Source organism: Lissotriton helveticus, chromosome 4_2 (genome assembly GCF_964261635.1).
Source record: "Lissotriton helveticus chromosome 4_2, aLisHel1.1, whole genome shotgun sequence".
NCBI classification, from domain to species: Eukaryota; Metazoa; Chordata; class Amphibia; order Caudata; family Salamandridae; genus Lissotriton; species Lissotriton helveticus.
The window spans coordinates 126,642,537-126,655,783 of record NC_136064.1 but is presented as its reverse complement, the minus strand read 5'-3'; the positions used below and the strand labels follow the sequence as shown (position 1 = coordinate 126,655,783).

The 13,247-nt window shown below is 43.0% G+C and overlaps 1 protein-coding gene across 1 annotated transcript in view; it reads right to left on the bottom strand.

Annotated features, from left to right (window-relative positions):
• Window positions 1-480: 480 nt before the first annotated feature.
• The window catches only part of LOC144751972 (nicotinamide N-methyltransferase-like), a 32,796-nt gene continuing 20,029 nt past the window's right edge, over window positions 481-13,247 (bottom strand). Inside the window, exon 3 of the mRNA XM_078639932.1 lies at window positions 481-934. Coding sequence (XP_078496058.1) covers window positions 481-934 — 454 coding nt within the window. The remainder of the gene's footprint in view (window positions 935-13,247) is intronic.

Here is a 13,247-nt window from a genome sequence, read left to right as displayed (position 1 = left end):
AGATAGTGGAAAGAGGGCTATCCTATTCTCAATTGAAAAATAGCCACTATATATCTATGTATGGGTATTCATGGACACACACAGAGTTAGAACATTGCAGAACAAAACACAGAAGCTTGAAATTCTTTGAGAAAAAGACCATCATTTTATTTTAAGATTTGAATATGCTTTCCAGCTGCAAATTGCTTCAAATAAAAGATCAAATCATCACTCCTCCGAGCAGTTATTGACTGAGACACAATCCATTTGACGTTGGAGTAAAGGACAAGGGGATATTAACAAAATCAGAACCTCACAGAGCCAAGGCAAAGTGGTCCAAGCAAAATAAAAAGTCCTGTGGTCAAGAAATAAGGAGAGACAGAGAGCAGAGAACCACTGGTGTCAGCAGCAATAGGGTAAAAAAAAGAGGAAATAGAAGAAACTTGTTTCAGGACAGGGTAAAACTATTCCTTTCCTCTCTGTAAATGTTATGTCTATCAATTAGGATTCATATGTACATTTAACAGGTATTTCTTTACAAGCATGAACAAGTATTAAACTACTGTAATCTGACACATTAAACAATTTATGAACTTTCCTAGGAAACACCTGCAGCTCCTTGATGACATAGTCAGCATCATCCAGCGCTTTCCTTACAAATCTCTCATCCATACATAGATGGGGAAACTTAAAGCTCCCATTCATGTAAAAAGTGGTATCGAGGCACGCAATCAGTATTAAGCACCCTCCATTTTTTAACAGTGTTGAGACATTTCTTAAAGCACTGCAGAACCCTTCTTCATCTGTCATGTGGACCTCCAAACAATGAGGCAAAATCAGACAGTCAGCCTGGGGCTGGATGGTGGGAGACAAGGGGTTACATTTGCTGACATCATATTTAATAGCATGCTTGATTTTTCTTCGTAACATAGTTTGCTTCTCAGGCCATGCATCCCTAGAAAAAAAAATATTTGAAATTAAATTTTATTATTGAATAAAACACGTTCTTCTCTTGCCAGTTATGGAGGATTTTTCAAAATTGGTCTGTATTAATATGAACAATATATTTATATATATTGTGTTACAAACTTTGGGGCCCATTAGGATGTCGGGCAGATTGCCCCCGCCAGGCTGGTTGTGGCTGCCGCCAGCCTGGCGGGGCCAGGCTGGCCATGATTAAAAACGCACATGATTTATGAACAATGTTAGCATTTGAAGATCGCGGGTTTACTCACAGAACATTTATTAATAGGTGATGTAATTGGATGGACCCACATCGCATTTCAACAGTGGGGGCCGGTATTAAGAGGCGGTATCACGCTTTGGGCTAAAAAAACTGAAACTGTATCAGGACGCACAAGAACTGCTTTAGACGAACATTATGCGATGTATTGACTTGCGATTTTATACTCTGCGATGTCAATAGGAATCACTGTTTCTCGGTAGGATCGAGACACAAGAGGTGGCAAAAACAAAGGGGGAAATGACCAATAGGGGGCAGGGTAGACCCCCCTGACCCCCTAGGTTTGGTGTGGGGACCATAAAGGGCCCGCGGGGTACGCGCACCGGAGAGCGTACCGGGGAGCGTAGCATGGGGAAAACCCAGTTCATTCACTGAGTCACCTCTACGACCCTTTCTTGCGTCAATACACCCCTTTTGCATACATTACACCTGACGTAGGTATAATGTGGCGCAGGGGTTTACAAATTGACGCATCTGCCTAGATGCATCACTTTGTAAATATGACTCAATAAGGTGCATTTTTAACAGCACTGGTGTGTCACAAAAAGTGACGCACCGGTGGCGTAAAAGTGACGCATGGCCTCATAAATGAGGCCTTCAGTCTTCTACTCATGCGTCATATTAAATATATGACGTATTATGTCGCAAGTACTTTTAGATACGTCAGTATTTCAGACGTATCTGTAAGCGCAAAAGTGATGCATTGCTGGAGTGTGTCACAAAAATGATGCAACTCCAGCAATGCATCCTTTCACATGGGGCCATGCCCCATGTGAAAGGGCCTGCATCAGTCTTACGCCTGCTGTGAAACAGGCGTAAGATTTGGACGCAACAGCGTCATAAAAGTGACGTAGTGATATCTCATAGATTTTACTGCGTCACCTCTACGACCCTTTCTTGCGTCAATACGTCCCTTTTGCATACATTACACCTGACGTAGGTATAATGTGGTGCAGGGGTTTACAAAGTGACGCATCTACTTAGATGCGTCACTTTGTAAATATGACTCAATAAGGTGCCTTTTTAATAGCACTGGTGCGTCACAAAAAGTGACGCACCGGTGGCGTAAAAGTGACGCATGGCCTCATAAATGAGGCCTTCAGTCTTCTAGGCATGCGTCATATTAAATATATGACGTATTATGTCGCAAGTACTTACAGATACGTCAGTATTTCAGACGTATCTGTAAGCGCAAAAGTGATGCATTGCTGGAGTGTGTCACAAAAATGATGCAACTCCAGCAATGCATCTTTTCTTACCCTTCCACACCCCCGTTCCTTTTCTACATTTTCTTTGAATAAACACATTCCCCATGTTCACTCTCTTTCTCCTTACTTTCGTTCCCAACACTCACCTTCTTTCAGTCCTCCTACTTCACTTCCTTTCTCCTCTCATACCGTTCTGTTCTTTCTAACTCATTTTCCTTTCCTTTATCAATGCACTCCACTTCACTTACTCTTTTTCATTTTTTTAAGAATATAGCTCTTTGATGAGAATTGGAGGTAGTTCTGAAAAGAACTTTTTTTTTCTTCTTTTTTCTTTTTTTAGAACAAAAACAAAAACAGGGAATGGAAACTGCTCAACAGGAGCAAAAAAAATGAAAAATTAGGGCTGGGAACGGCAGCTATGGTTCTCCAATGCTCGAACCATGAGCAAAACACTTTGCTCCCCACAGGAAAGTAGCTGATCACAGTATCTGCATTTAAGGACGCCTTTGTTAAATGCAGGCTGAATGTTTGGAACCAGCTCTTGTGATCTCCCCCTCACCGATGTTGTTCGTCCTCCGGTTGATGTAGAGGCCCCATCACTGGGAACCTCTTGTGCCAGAGCCCTGACACTTTCCCGGGCAAAATTCTGGGGGTGCCTTCTCTCCACATGGCGAATCATTGTGGAGTTCCTAAAAGAATATTTTTTAGTGGGGTCACCCCGTGACAGGACTGTGTGACAGATCCTGCACTCCACTTTTGGAGCATTCACCTTCTTCTGGTCATCAGGTATGGAAAAAAAATTCCAGATGAAATGTTCTTTGTATTTTGGCTGAGGAGGCTCTTCATCGATGAATTCATTGGAGTCATCTTCACTGCTGGATGGTCTGGCAGCCATGATAATCCAAGATATCCAACAAAGAACCGAGAGCAAAAAGGCAGGTCTTTCAGTCACAAATGTGAAAGAAGAAGTGAAGGAAATGGGTGGGGATTTCATTCTTTATAAAAAAACTGTTAGCAACCAATGAAAAGTGTTATTTTCAGGTCACATGACCCGACACGCTTACGCTGCGCGCCCCGGGGCGCTTACGTAGCGCGTTTGTATGCGCGTGGGTGCTTCCGGGTGCGATTACGCCGTGCGTATCACGCGGACGCGGCTACGCGATACGTTATGATGTTGTTTTTGTTCGCGGCAATAGCACTAACGGGACGCTCACCGGTACGCGCCCCGTATAATTTCTAGGCAACTACTGAATGGATTTATATAATTTAGGAAAATGTCACTTTCTGGACCAAGAGCTACCTTTTTGACAAATGTGGTTTAATTCTGTTCACCTCTCTGCAACGCAGCCCTGTGGTGCAAACTGGAGGTACCTGGTGGACTTTTTGGCCCCTCCCCCAGGGATCCTTAGGTCTCAAGGGGACTTAATTCCCCAACTTACAACATGCCAGGAGGCGTGTTTGCACAGTAGTGGAGGGATGAGGCAGGGCCTGATATAACAAGTGTGTAAATGTGCCCCCTGGTGCATTATAAATTGAGGGATTAACTCCCCTTCAATCCTGAGGGTCTCTGGAGGCCAACTAGCCCCCTAGGTACCAGGTAGTCAGTCATGCAAAGAATCAATCACACTCCCATTTACCCACCTTTATAGTTATACCCACACCACCTCACATACTCATACAGATACTAACACATACTTACTCTCTTATACAATGAAATGAAATGAAATGAAATGAAATGAAAAATTATATTTATATAGCGCATACATACCCGAAGGCCTCGCAGCGCTTGAACTGAATAGTGTGGTGAGCAGATAACAGGATTTAGCACATTTTAGCAAACAGGTGAGTTTTTAATGTTTTCCTGAAGACCATCCGGTCACTGATCTCCCGCATATTCGGCGGGAGCGAGTTCCACATCTTTGCCGCCATGTGTGAAAAAGCCCGACCTCCCCACCGAGCCTTATTGACTTTAGTTGTAGTGGCAAGATGCAGGACGCTGGAGCGAAGGGTTCTCGATGGAATGTAGGGTAAAACCAAAGAGCGCAGGATAGCTGGGCCTGTTCGATGAAATGCTTTGTGCACAATGCACATAGCTTTGAAGTGCATTCTGGCAGCTATTGGGAGCCAGTGGAGTTCTTTTAAGGCCTTCTTTGCTGATTGCCAGCGAGGGATGCCAAACAAAAGTCGAGCAGCACAATTTTGTGTGACTTGGAGTCTGTTGATCACTGCTACCGGGGCTCCCAGATATAACGCATTTCCGTAATCCAGGCGGGAGAGTATTAAGGCCTGAACCATGATTCTCCTCGCCTGGAAAGGAAGCAGAGGGAGGATCTTCCGGAGCATTCTCAACAGTCCAATACAGATGGAAGCAGTTTTGGTGGCCTGCACAGAAAAATCTAATGCTTTATCAAGCCAGACTCCAAGGCTCTTGATGTGGGGTTTTGGTGAGGGAGGAGAGCCAAGACAGGCGGGCCAGATGGAAACCAGAGTGGTCGGTGCGAGATTGCCCAGTAGCATAATCTCTGTCTTCTCCCCGTTGAGCCTGAGACATGAGGAATCACAATCACTGATTCACGCCCACACTCAATCAATCAATCAATCATGTGTTTGTTAAGCGCTACTACTCACCCGTGAGGGTCTGAAGGTCCTGGGGGAGGGGGTTTTTGTGGGTTCCATTCCATCAAGGAGGGGGTCTGTCGAAGAACCAGGTTTTGAGGTTTCTTGTGAAGATGGGGAGAGATGTTGTCTGTCTGAGGTAGAGAGGGAGGGCATTCCAGGCTCTGGCCATGAGGAAGGAGAAGAAGCGGGCACCTGATCTTGTCTTTCTGGTTGAGGGACCACAGCGTAGGAGAGCTGGGCTGATCGTAGAGTCCTTTGGGGTACCTGGAATTGGAGTCAGCTGTTCAGGTATGCTGGACCGGTGTTGTGGAGGGCCTTCTGAGTGTGGGTGGGCATCTTGAAGGTGACTCTAGCTTTGATAGGGAGCCAGTGGAGTCTGCAAAGATGCTGGAAGATGTGGCAGTGACTTGGCAGGTTGAGGACCAGTCTTGCGGTGGCGTTCTGAATGTTCTGTAGCTTGCGTGTTCGGTATGTATTTATTCCGGGGAAGAGTGCATTGCCATTGTCGAGTCTGCTGGTGAGCAGTACATGAGTGGCAGTCTTTCTGTGTTTGAGGGGGGTCCTTTTGAAGGTCTTGCATAGGAGGCGGAGGGTGTGGAAGCAGGACGAAACAGCGTTGATCTGGTGGTCCGTTTTGAGTTTGGAGTCCAGAATGATTCCCAGGTTGCATGCATGGTCTATGGGGGTGGGTGAATTCGGAGGACGGGGGGCCACCAGGTGTCATTCTAGGCGTCAGGGTGTGGGCCCACTTCTGTTTTGTTGGTGTTTAGTTGAAGGCAGCTGTTTTTCATCCATTTGGTGACAGCTTCCATGCCCTCTCAAAAATTGTCTCTGGCAGTGTTGGGTTTGTTGGATAGGGAGAGGATGAGTTGGGTGTCATCTGCGTATGACACAATGTTGAGTCTGTAGGTTCTGACGATGGGGGTGAGCAGAGCCATGTGAACGTTGAAGAGCGTAGGGCTGAGGGATGACACATGGGGACTCGGCAGGTGGTTGGTGTAGGGTCGGAGAGGAAAGGGTAGAGTCAGACCCGCTGCTTTCTTCCAGAGAGGAAGGAGCTGATCCAGATGAGGGCCTTGTCTTGAATCCCTGCGTTGTGGAGTCTGTTTATTAGGGTGCAGTGAGAGACTGTGTCCAACGGCACTGAGAGGTCAAAGAGGATGAGGGCTGCTCTTTATCCTTTGTCCAGTAGGGTGCGGATGACATCTGTTTTGGCAAGGAGGGCAATTTCCATGCTGTGGTTTTTTCTGAAGCCGGAATGGGAATCGTTGACGATGTTGTGCTCTTCGACGAATGTGGAGAGTTGGCTGTTGATGGCTTTCTCAATGAATTTCACTGGGAAGGGGAGCAGGGAGATGGGTCTTTAGTTTTTGAGGTCAGTGGGGTCTGCTGAGGGTTTCTTGAGGACGGGGTTGATCTTGGCATGTTTCCAGTCATCAAGGAACTGTACAGTTGCCAGGGAGCCGTTGATGGTGTGGCAGAGCATGGGTGTGATGTGTCAGCGGCTCTGTTGAAAATGTGGTTGGGGCAGGGGTCTGTGGGGGCCCCAGATTGGATTGAGTTCATCACCTTCAGTGTGTCTTTGGTGGTGAGGACTGTCCAGTTGTCAATCGTTGGCTTCATAGTGTCGGGGGTGGTTGCTGAGAGTTCAGTGTGTTGGATGTCTTCATCAAAGTTGTCATAGATGTTCTTTATTTTTTCTGGTGGAAAAGGTGCTCAGTTAGTCGCAGAGGTCTTGTGAGGGTGGGATGTTGGTAGTCTTGCTAGAAGGCTGGGCAAACTTGTTGATGATGTTGAAGAGTTCTTTGCTGTTGTGTGCGTAGGTGGAGATTATGTCTTTTATCGCTTTTATCCCCATTGTTCTGATGAGTTGGTGGTGGACTTTGGTGACAGCTCTGAAGTTGTTATGTGCTTCCTTGGATATGGTGTTCCTCTATTCCGTTTGATGCAGCGGCAGGTGTGTGTGGACTCTCGAAGTTCGGTGGTGAACCATCTAGCTTTCTTTGCATGGGTATTGCTTATCTTGAGGGGGGCTAAGGTGTTGGCGCTGTCAGTGATCCATCTGTGTATGGTTTGGGCTCTGGCGTTCCGGTCGTTGTTTCCTGCGATGGTAGGAGTGGAGTTGCTGAGTGATGAGGTTAGCTGGTTGTCAGTTAAGAGAGGTTTTTAGGAAAGCCGAGTAAAGTACAGACCTCAAAGTGAATCCATCTCAGCCTTACACTTTAGGCTTCTCTGTCCCTCGTGTTTGAAGTAACTTCCTTGACCTCTCCCCCGGCAGAAAAGAGTACTATCAGCCTGAGGACAGTAAAAAAGCCATAGCTTGCCTTTGTTGCGTTTTCGCAAAGCAATAGGACTAATATTGGATGGAAAAATGTACATCCTTTTGTACCTTTGAAATATTTCTAATATATGGTCATGTGTTTTTCTGTTTGTAATACACTTGTTTCCAATGTATATAACATATATATAACATTACACGGTTAAGTTATTTTCCACTGTATATATTTACAGAACACACTGCCTTGTTTTGATTGTACACATTGAGAAATGTTTCATATGCCCACGTCTGGGTTGTGTTTGTACATTTGTAAAAATTGAAAATAAGTAAGCAAGACAAAAGAAAATATTCCAACGTTAATTAAAAAATCGTTTGTTTATTCAAGTAATGTTGTATCCATGGTGTCAGAGGCACGTTGTAGTTGTATAAAAAAACTCGATTCCTTTTCGACGCAGTGGCAGGTGTGTGTGGACTCTTGAAGTTAGGTGGTGAACCATCTAGCTTTCTTCGCATGGGTATTGTTTTTCTGGAGGGGGGCTAAGGTGTTGGCGCTGTCAGTGATCCATCTGTGCATGGTTTGGGCTCTGGCGTTCCGGTCGTTGTTTCCTGCGATGGTAGAAGTGGAGTTGCTGAGTGATGAGGTTAGCTGGTTGTCAGTGATTCTGGTCCAATTTGTTTGTGGGGGCAGGTGCTGGTATCTGTGGATAATGGGTGTTCTGAAGGTGAAGTGGACGGTCCATGTGAGGTGGTGCGGCTGAAGGTAATGGAGTTTCCTGTTGCGAAGATGGGTTTGAGGGTGTGTCCTGCTGAAGACATAGGTTTGGGCACGATCTGGCTCAGGGGAAGGCCTCACTTAATGGTGGAGCTGCGAGGGAGAGAAAGCAATTTCACTGTTAATGAGTCAGTGGTCTTGCTTGCCTGTCCCTGTACCGGCCACTATTATGTAGGGGTTGGGGAGGGCTGGACCGCTGAGAGGAGAGAGCAGGGAGGGGAGCTGAATTGGGCAAGTCATGCTGGTCGGGCAGAGGGGCCATGGGAGCAGCAGCAGCAGGGAAAAAACAGGTGGACATAGGCAAAGAAAAAGGGAAAAAAGAGATGGGAAGTGACCATAAGGCAGCAATATTGCACGCAGCATGGAGGAAAGAGACAGCGGACACAAAGGAGAGTGAAAGGGGGATTGAGATGAAGGTGGAAAAAGAGTCAAAAATGGACGAAAAACACAAAAGGAGAGTGAAAGGAGGGAGATTGAAATGAGGGAAAACAAGTGATAAAGGAGGAAAGACACAGAAAGAGAGTGAAAGGAGGAGATAGAAACAAGGAAAAAATGTGTGAAAAAAGAGAGAAAAAGCAGAGTGAGAGAAAGGAAACAGAGGTCCACTGGACCACTAGGGATGAGGCGCAGGTAAAACATGTGGGTGGAGGAGGGCATTGAAGACCAACACTCAAGAGTGCAGGGGCCTTTGGGGAAAGGACTCACTTAATGGTGGAGCTGCGATGGAGGGAGAACAATTTCACTGACAATGAGTCAGTGGTCTTGATTTCTCATCCATCAATCACTCTCACATATAGTCATTTATATACTCCATCACTCACATATACTACCTTTCACATATGTAGTTACTCACACATGTACCACTAAGACATCCATTCACTCACCAACACAACCATACATATACTCACCACCCATTAGGCCCTTCACAGATGCACTCTTGAATCCATTCAGCCAGTGAATTACCCACTCACACATCTATGCACAGAGTCAAATACCTCCCACCCACACAGACACTCAAGCACCCAGTCAGTCAGTCAAAATACTTTCGGTTTGTTTTAAAACCATAAAAGCATTTTACAAATTTGTACCAAATGATAAAACCATTAAGTACGAATTAAAAATAGTAACAATTTACATACAATTTTAAAAACACAATGCATATATTCAAATTCATATTGGGCAAATTTCATAAAACCAATATTGCTAAACTAAGACATTACAAACATTCAATTTATTCAGTTAAGTGCATTTGGGCCAGTTATACTTAGCCTATATTTTCTCATAATTCCTACAGGCCGCGGTGAGGGAGCTAGCAACATTAAAAATGTCCCACACATTTGATAGTTGCTGGAGATAGAGAAGTGCTGGCTTCACCTGAAGAAAGCCTTTATTAGCTAGGATTGGGAGGATGAAACGCTTCCTAATTACGGTAAAGTGCTTACAAAACAGAATAAAGTGCATTGTATCCTGAGTGGAGGAATCATCACACAAACAAACCCCCCATTCCTCCACCCTCTTCCATCTCGGTGACTCTGCGAGAAGGAAATGAACTTGGTTCAACCTGAATCTGGTCAGTAAGAATGGATGATTGGGGTTTGTAACAATAACCAGATAAGGTTCAATGGTCAGGAAACAGATTCCACTGAACCGTTCTTCTCCTGGTAGTGCGGATTTTAATCAATGAAGAGCGGCCCACCTCAATAGCGCCCGATTCTGGGCTGCTTCCCCAGGCTATCATTTTCTTAGCCCTTGCCCGTGCCGATCGGGGTAACCTTTTTCCTTCCCCCCCCCGGCATTAGAGGCTTATAATGGTAAAGGCAAATATAAATGTCCTGATAATGGTCCCCATGACTAAGTAGTGGGACCGAAACGCCGTCGACTCATTGTACACCATATACAAATGCTTGATTTATATGTTATATGTAATGGTGTTTAACTGATATTTCTGTACACTCAATACTTTACAGAAATCGCTGCTTTTGCCTTGAAAAGCCCTGCTCTTTTCCTCTGTTTACCTTGTACTGATTTGACTGTGTTTGGGTACAGGCTGTGCCCCACACTGGTGATTTGTTGAAGGTATTCCTGTGTATGAAATATTTCAATTGAGTATAACATTGAAGACCTCTGTCCGGCTGGACATGTCGCCCCAAATATAGAACTGATTCAGTCTATATTCATTGCTTTGCATATAATGGTCAGTGACATCACACATGACATCACTGATGACATCACTGATTACATCATCTAGTGGATGTGTGTCTTTCTATAATTTAAATATTTTTATATATGTATACCTCAAGGTCGATGGAAGAATAAATGGGTAAATAAGTGTCTAAATGGATTTTATTTTTGTAAAATTGATTGTATAACTGACTTATTAAGTGTATCTTAGTGAATATATGTATTAGCGAGTAATGTTTAAATATGTAAATACATATATCAGCATCTCACTTTGAGTATAAGTGGCTGCATCGGTTGGTGAGTAGCTACATGAGTGTCTATATGGGTTATTAGTTGGTGTTTTGAGTATCAGTATGAGTGTCTGTATGGTTTGGGGTGGGGTGTCACTTTGCACATAGATGCATGAATGACTGACTCACTATTTGTATGTGTTTTGAAGACAGCATGTGTGCAGGACTGTATAGCTGGATGAGTGTGTGTATGGGTGTGTTAGTGAGTGAATGACTGTCTCAATAGTTTCTTTATGAGTAACTACATGTGTTTTAAACTAGTATATGTGAGTATTGATGTATATAAGTGAGTATATATGAGAGTTTGAGATTGGAAGAGTTCCTGTACAAATAAGTATGTGTTTCTATAAGTGATTGTTTAAGATAGTAAATATGTGTACATTTCTGTAGAAGTAAGTGTAAGTAAGTGTAGCTGTATATGCAAGTAAATGGATGTTTCATAGTTTATTTGCATGTGTGAGTATGTGTGTGAGTAACTTTATGGATGAGTGTTGGTGTGTAACAGGATGTATAGGAGTATGAGTACATATGATGAGTGAGTACATGTATGAGTGACTATATAGAACTGTTGGTGAATGGGTGGATGTGTATTTAGATCTTGGTATTACTAAATAGGCTGTTGTAACTGAAATTGGTATCTCCATTGTTTTGAAAATTTTAGTTTCTATTTTTCAATGTGTGTATCAAAGGTTATATTAGGATGAGAGGAGGTCTGCCACTCTTTCACAAGGATGATGTCATCAGTGATGTAATGTGCGATGTCATCAGTGATGTCATGAGTGATGTCACTGACCATGTCATGAGTGATGTAATAGGCAATATCATCAGTAGTGGATTGCGGGCACGTGTGTTATAGTTAGCTGAACTAACTATAACGGGGGAATTTCAATGGTTGTGTATGAGTGAAATGGCCAGCTAACTATAACATGTTCTTTTCAGTGGATTTCGAAGGTTTTTTAAATGCTAATTCCAAACTATAACGTGCCTAAAACCTATGTTTTTTTCAGTTAATTTCATAGGTTTTGTAAATGCCAATTTTTAAATGTATTAATTGTTATATATTTTTTTATACTAATTTACTAATTTTTTTATAATAATTATTTTTAGATATTTTATTTTTTTAATTACATTACATATTTTCAATGTTAAATAAAAAAATCTAAAAAAAAATGTAAATATTTTTTTTCAATATATGAAAATTAATTTCTATAAAAAAAAGTTTTCATTTTTTTGTGGTAAATGTAGGGTACGCGTACCGTCCTCACACACTGCTGCGCAACTGTAATTGTACTGTATACGTACCCATGCATACGTCACAGATACGTTTTGACGTTACGCATCGCATCGGCACTTCCGCGTGACATCATGTACATTTGAAATGCGTACGCTGCGCGTACCCCGCACATTTTTTGTATTGCTTAAAAATATATATTTATGTATTTTATGTAAATTTTAAGGCATAGTATTTATTGAGTTTTAATAGGCGTATATTCCTTTCAAAAGCAATTACACAAATCGCGGGGTACGTCGTACGTGCGTGCATCATAGGAGCTCCCTACACGCACCCCATGTTACTTCAAAACAAGAGATTTGATTGGTTCATAATACTTCCTATTCTAACTGTTGAAGGACCCCACCCATTTTAATCATTCTTCTTTGACCTTCACTGAAGAACGATCTGTTTTGAGAAGCTCCCGTGTTTTTCAAAACATTTTTAATATTCCTGCACAGCAGAAGGAAGAGTTATCTGAACACTCTTCAGAAGAAGAATTTGTTGCTGAGGACCCAGTCCTGAAAAGGAAGTAAGCTCTGATTTGGAAATTTTTACATTTCCTGACGGAGAAAAGAAAGTTAATGCTGCAAAGGTCACCTGTTAGGGGTGTGGAACAGTGCTTTCAAGTGGCTATCCGAATACAAAATATTCATTTGGAACTGCCAGCATGGTAAAGCATGTAAAGACTCTACATCCCCACAATTATGCGAGAGCTGCATGCGACAGGCTGCGAGAAGACCCTCCACCAGCTGTAGCCAGCACTTCTACAGCACCATCGAGTCCGCATCCGGACATCCGTCCGGATTTTGCAGACATCATCATCCTATGTAAATTTTGTAAGGAAACGTTATGTTATGGAGAACAATCCATTGATTTAATTTGCAGACGGAAAAAGGAGCACCGTTGCTCCCACCGTTAATTTATTTTAGTTTATTTGTTCCTGTTCCAGACTGTTTTGTTTGTTCAGTTCCCTTTTGTCCTTTAAAAAAAAAAAAAAAAAAAAATTGATAAATAAATCCCCAAAAAATACAAAAGAACAAAAAAGACAACAACAGTTATTTTAAAAACATACTTCACTGGTCAAAAAAAGATCTTAACCTGCCTGGGTGAATTAATAAGTGTTTGTGTTTTAATGCAGTGAATGGATTAGTACATACTGATGAATGGGTCACTCCAACAGTGCAACAGCGGTGCTTGCTGAAAGTGTAAGGATACAGACTGGAGAATTGAAGGTGTGAAAGACAAGTGTGCGGGTAGATACATGACTGCATGCATAGTGCATAGGGTTTGAAGCAGTCCATTCCCTAAGGCCTACTTCACTGCACTAGTACTTGGGTACTGACTGAATGATTAGAGTACTGTAAGGAGAGTGTCTGAGTGAATATATAAGTGCTTGAGTTTTAG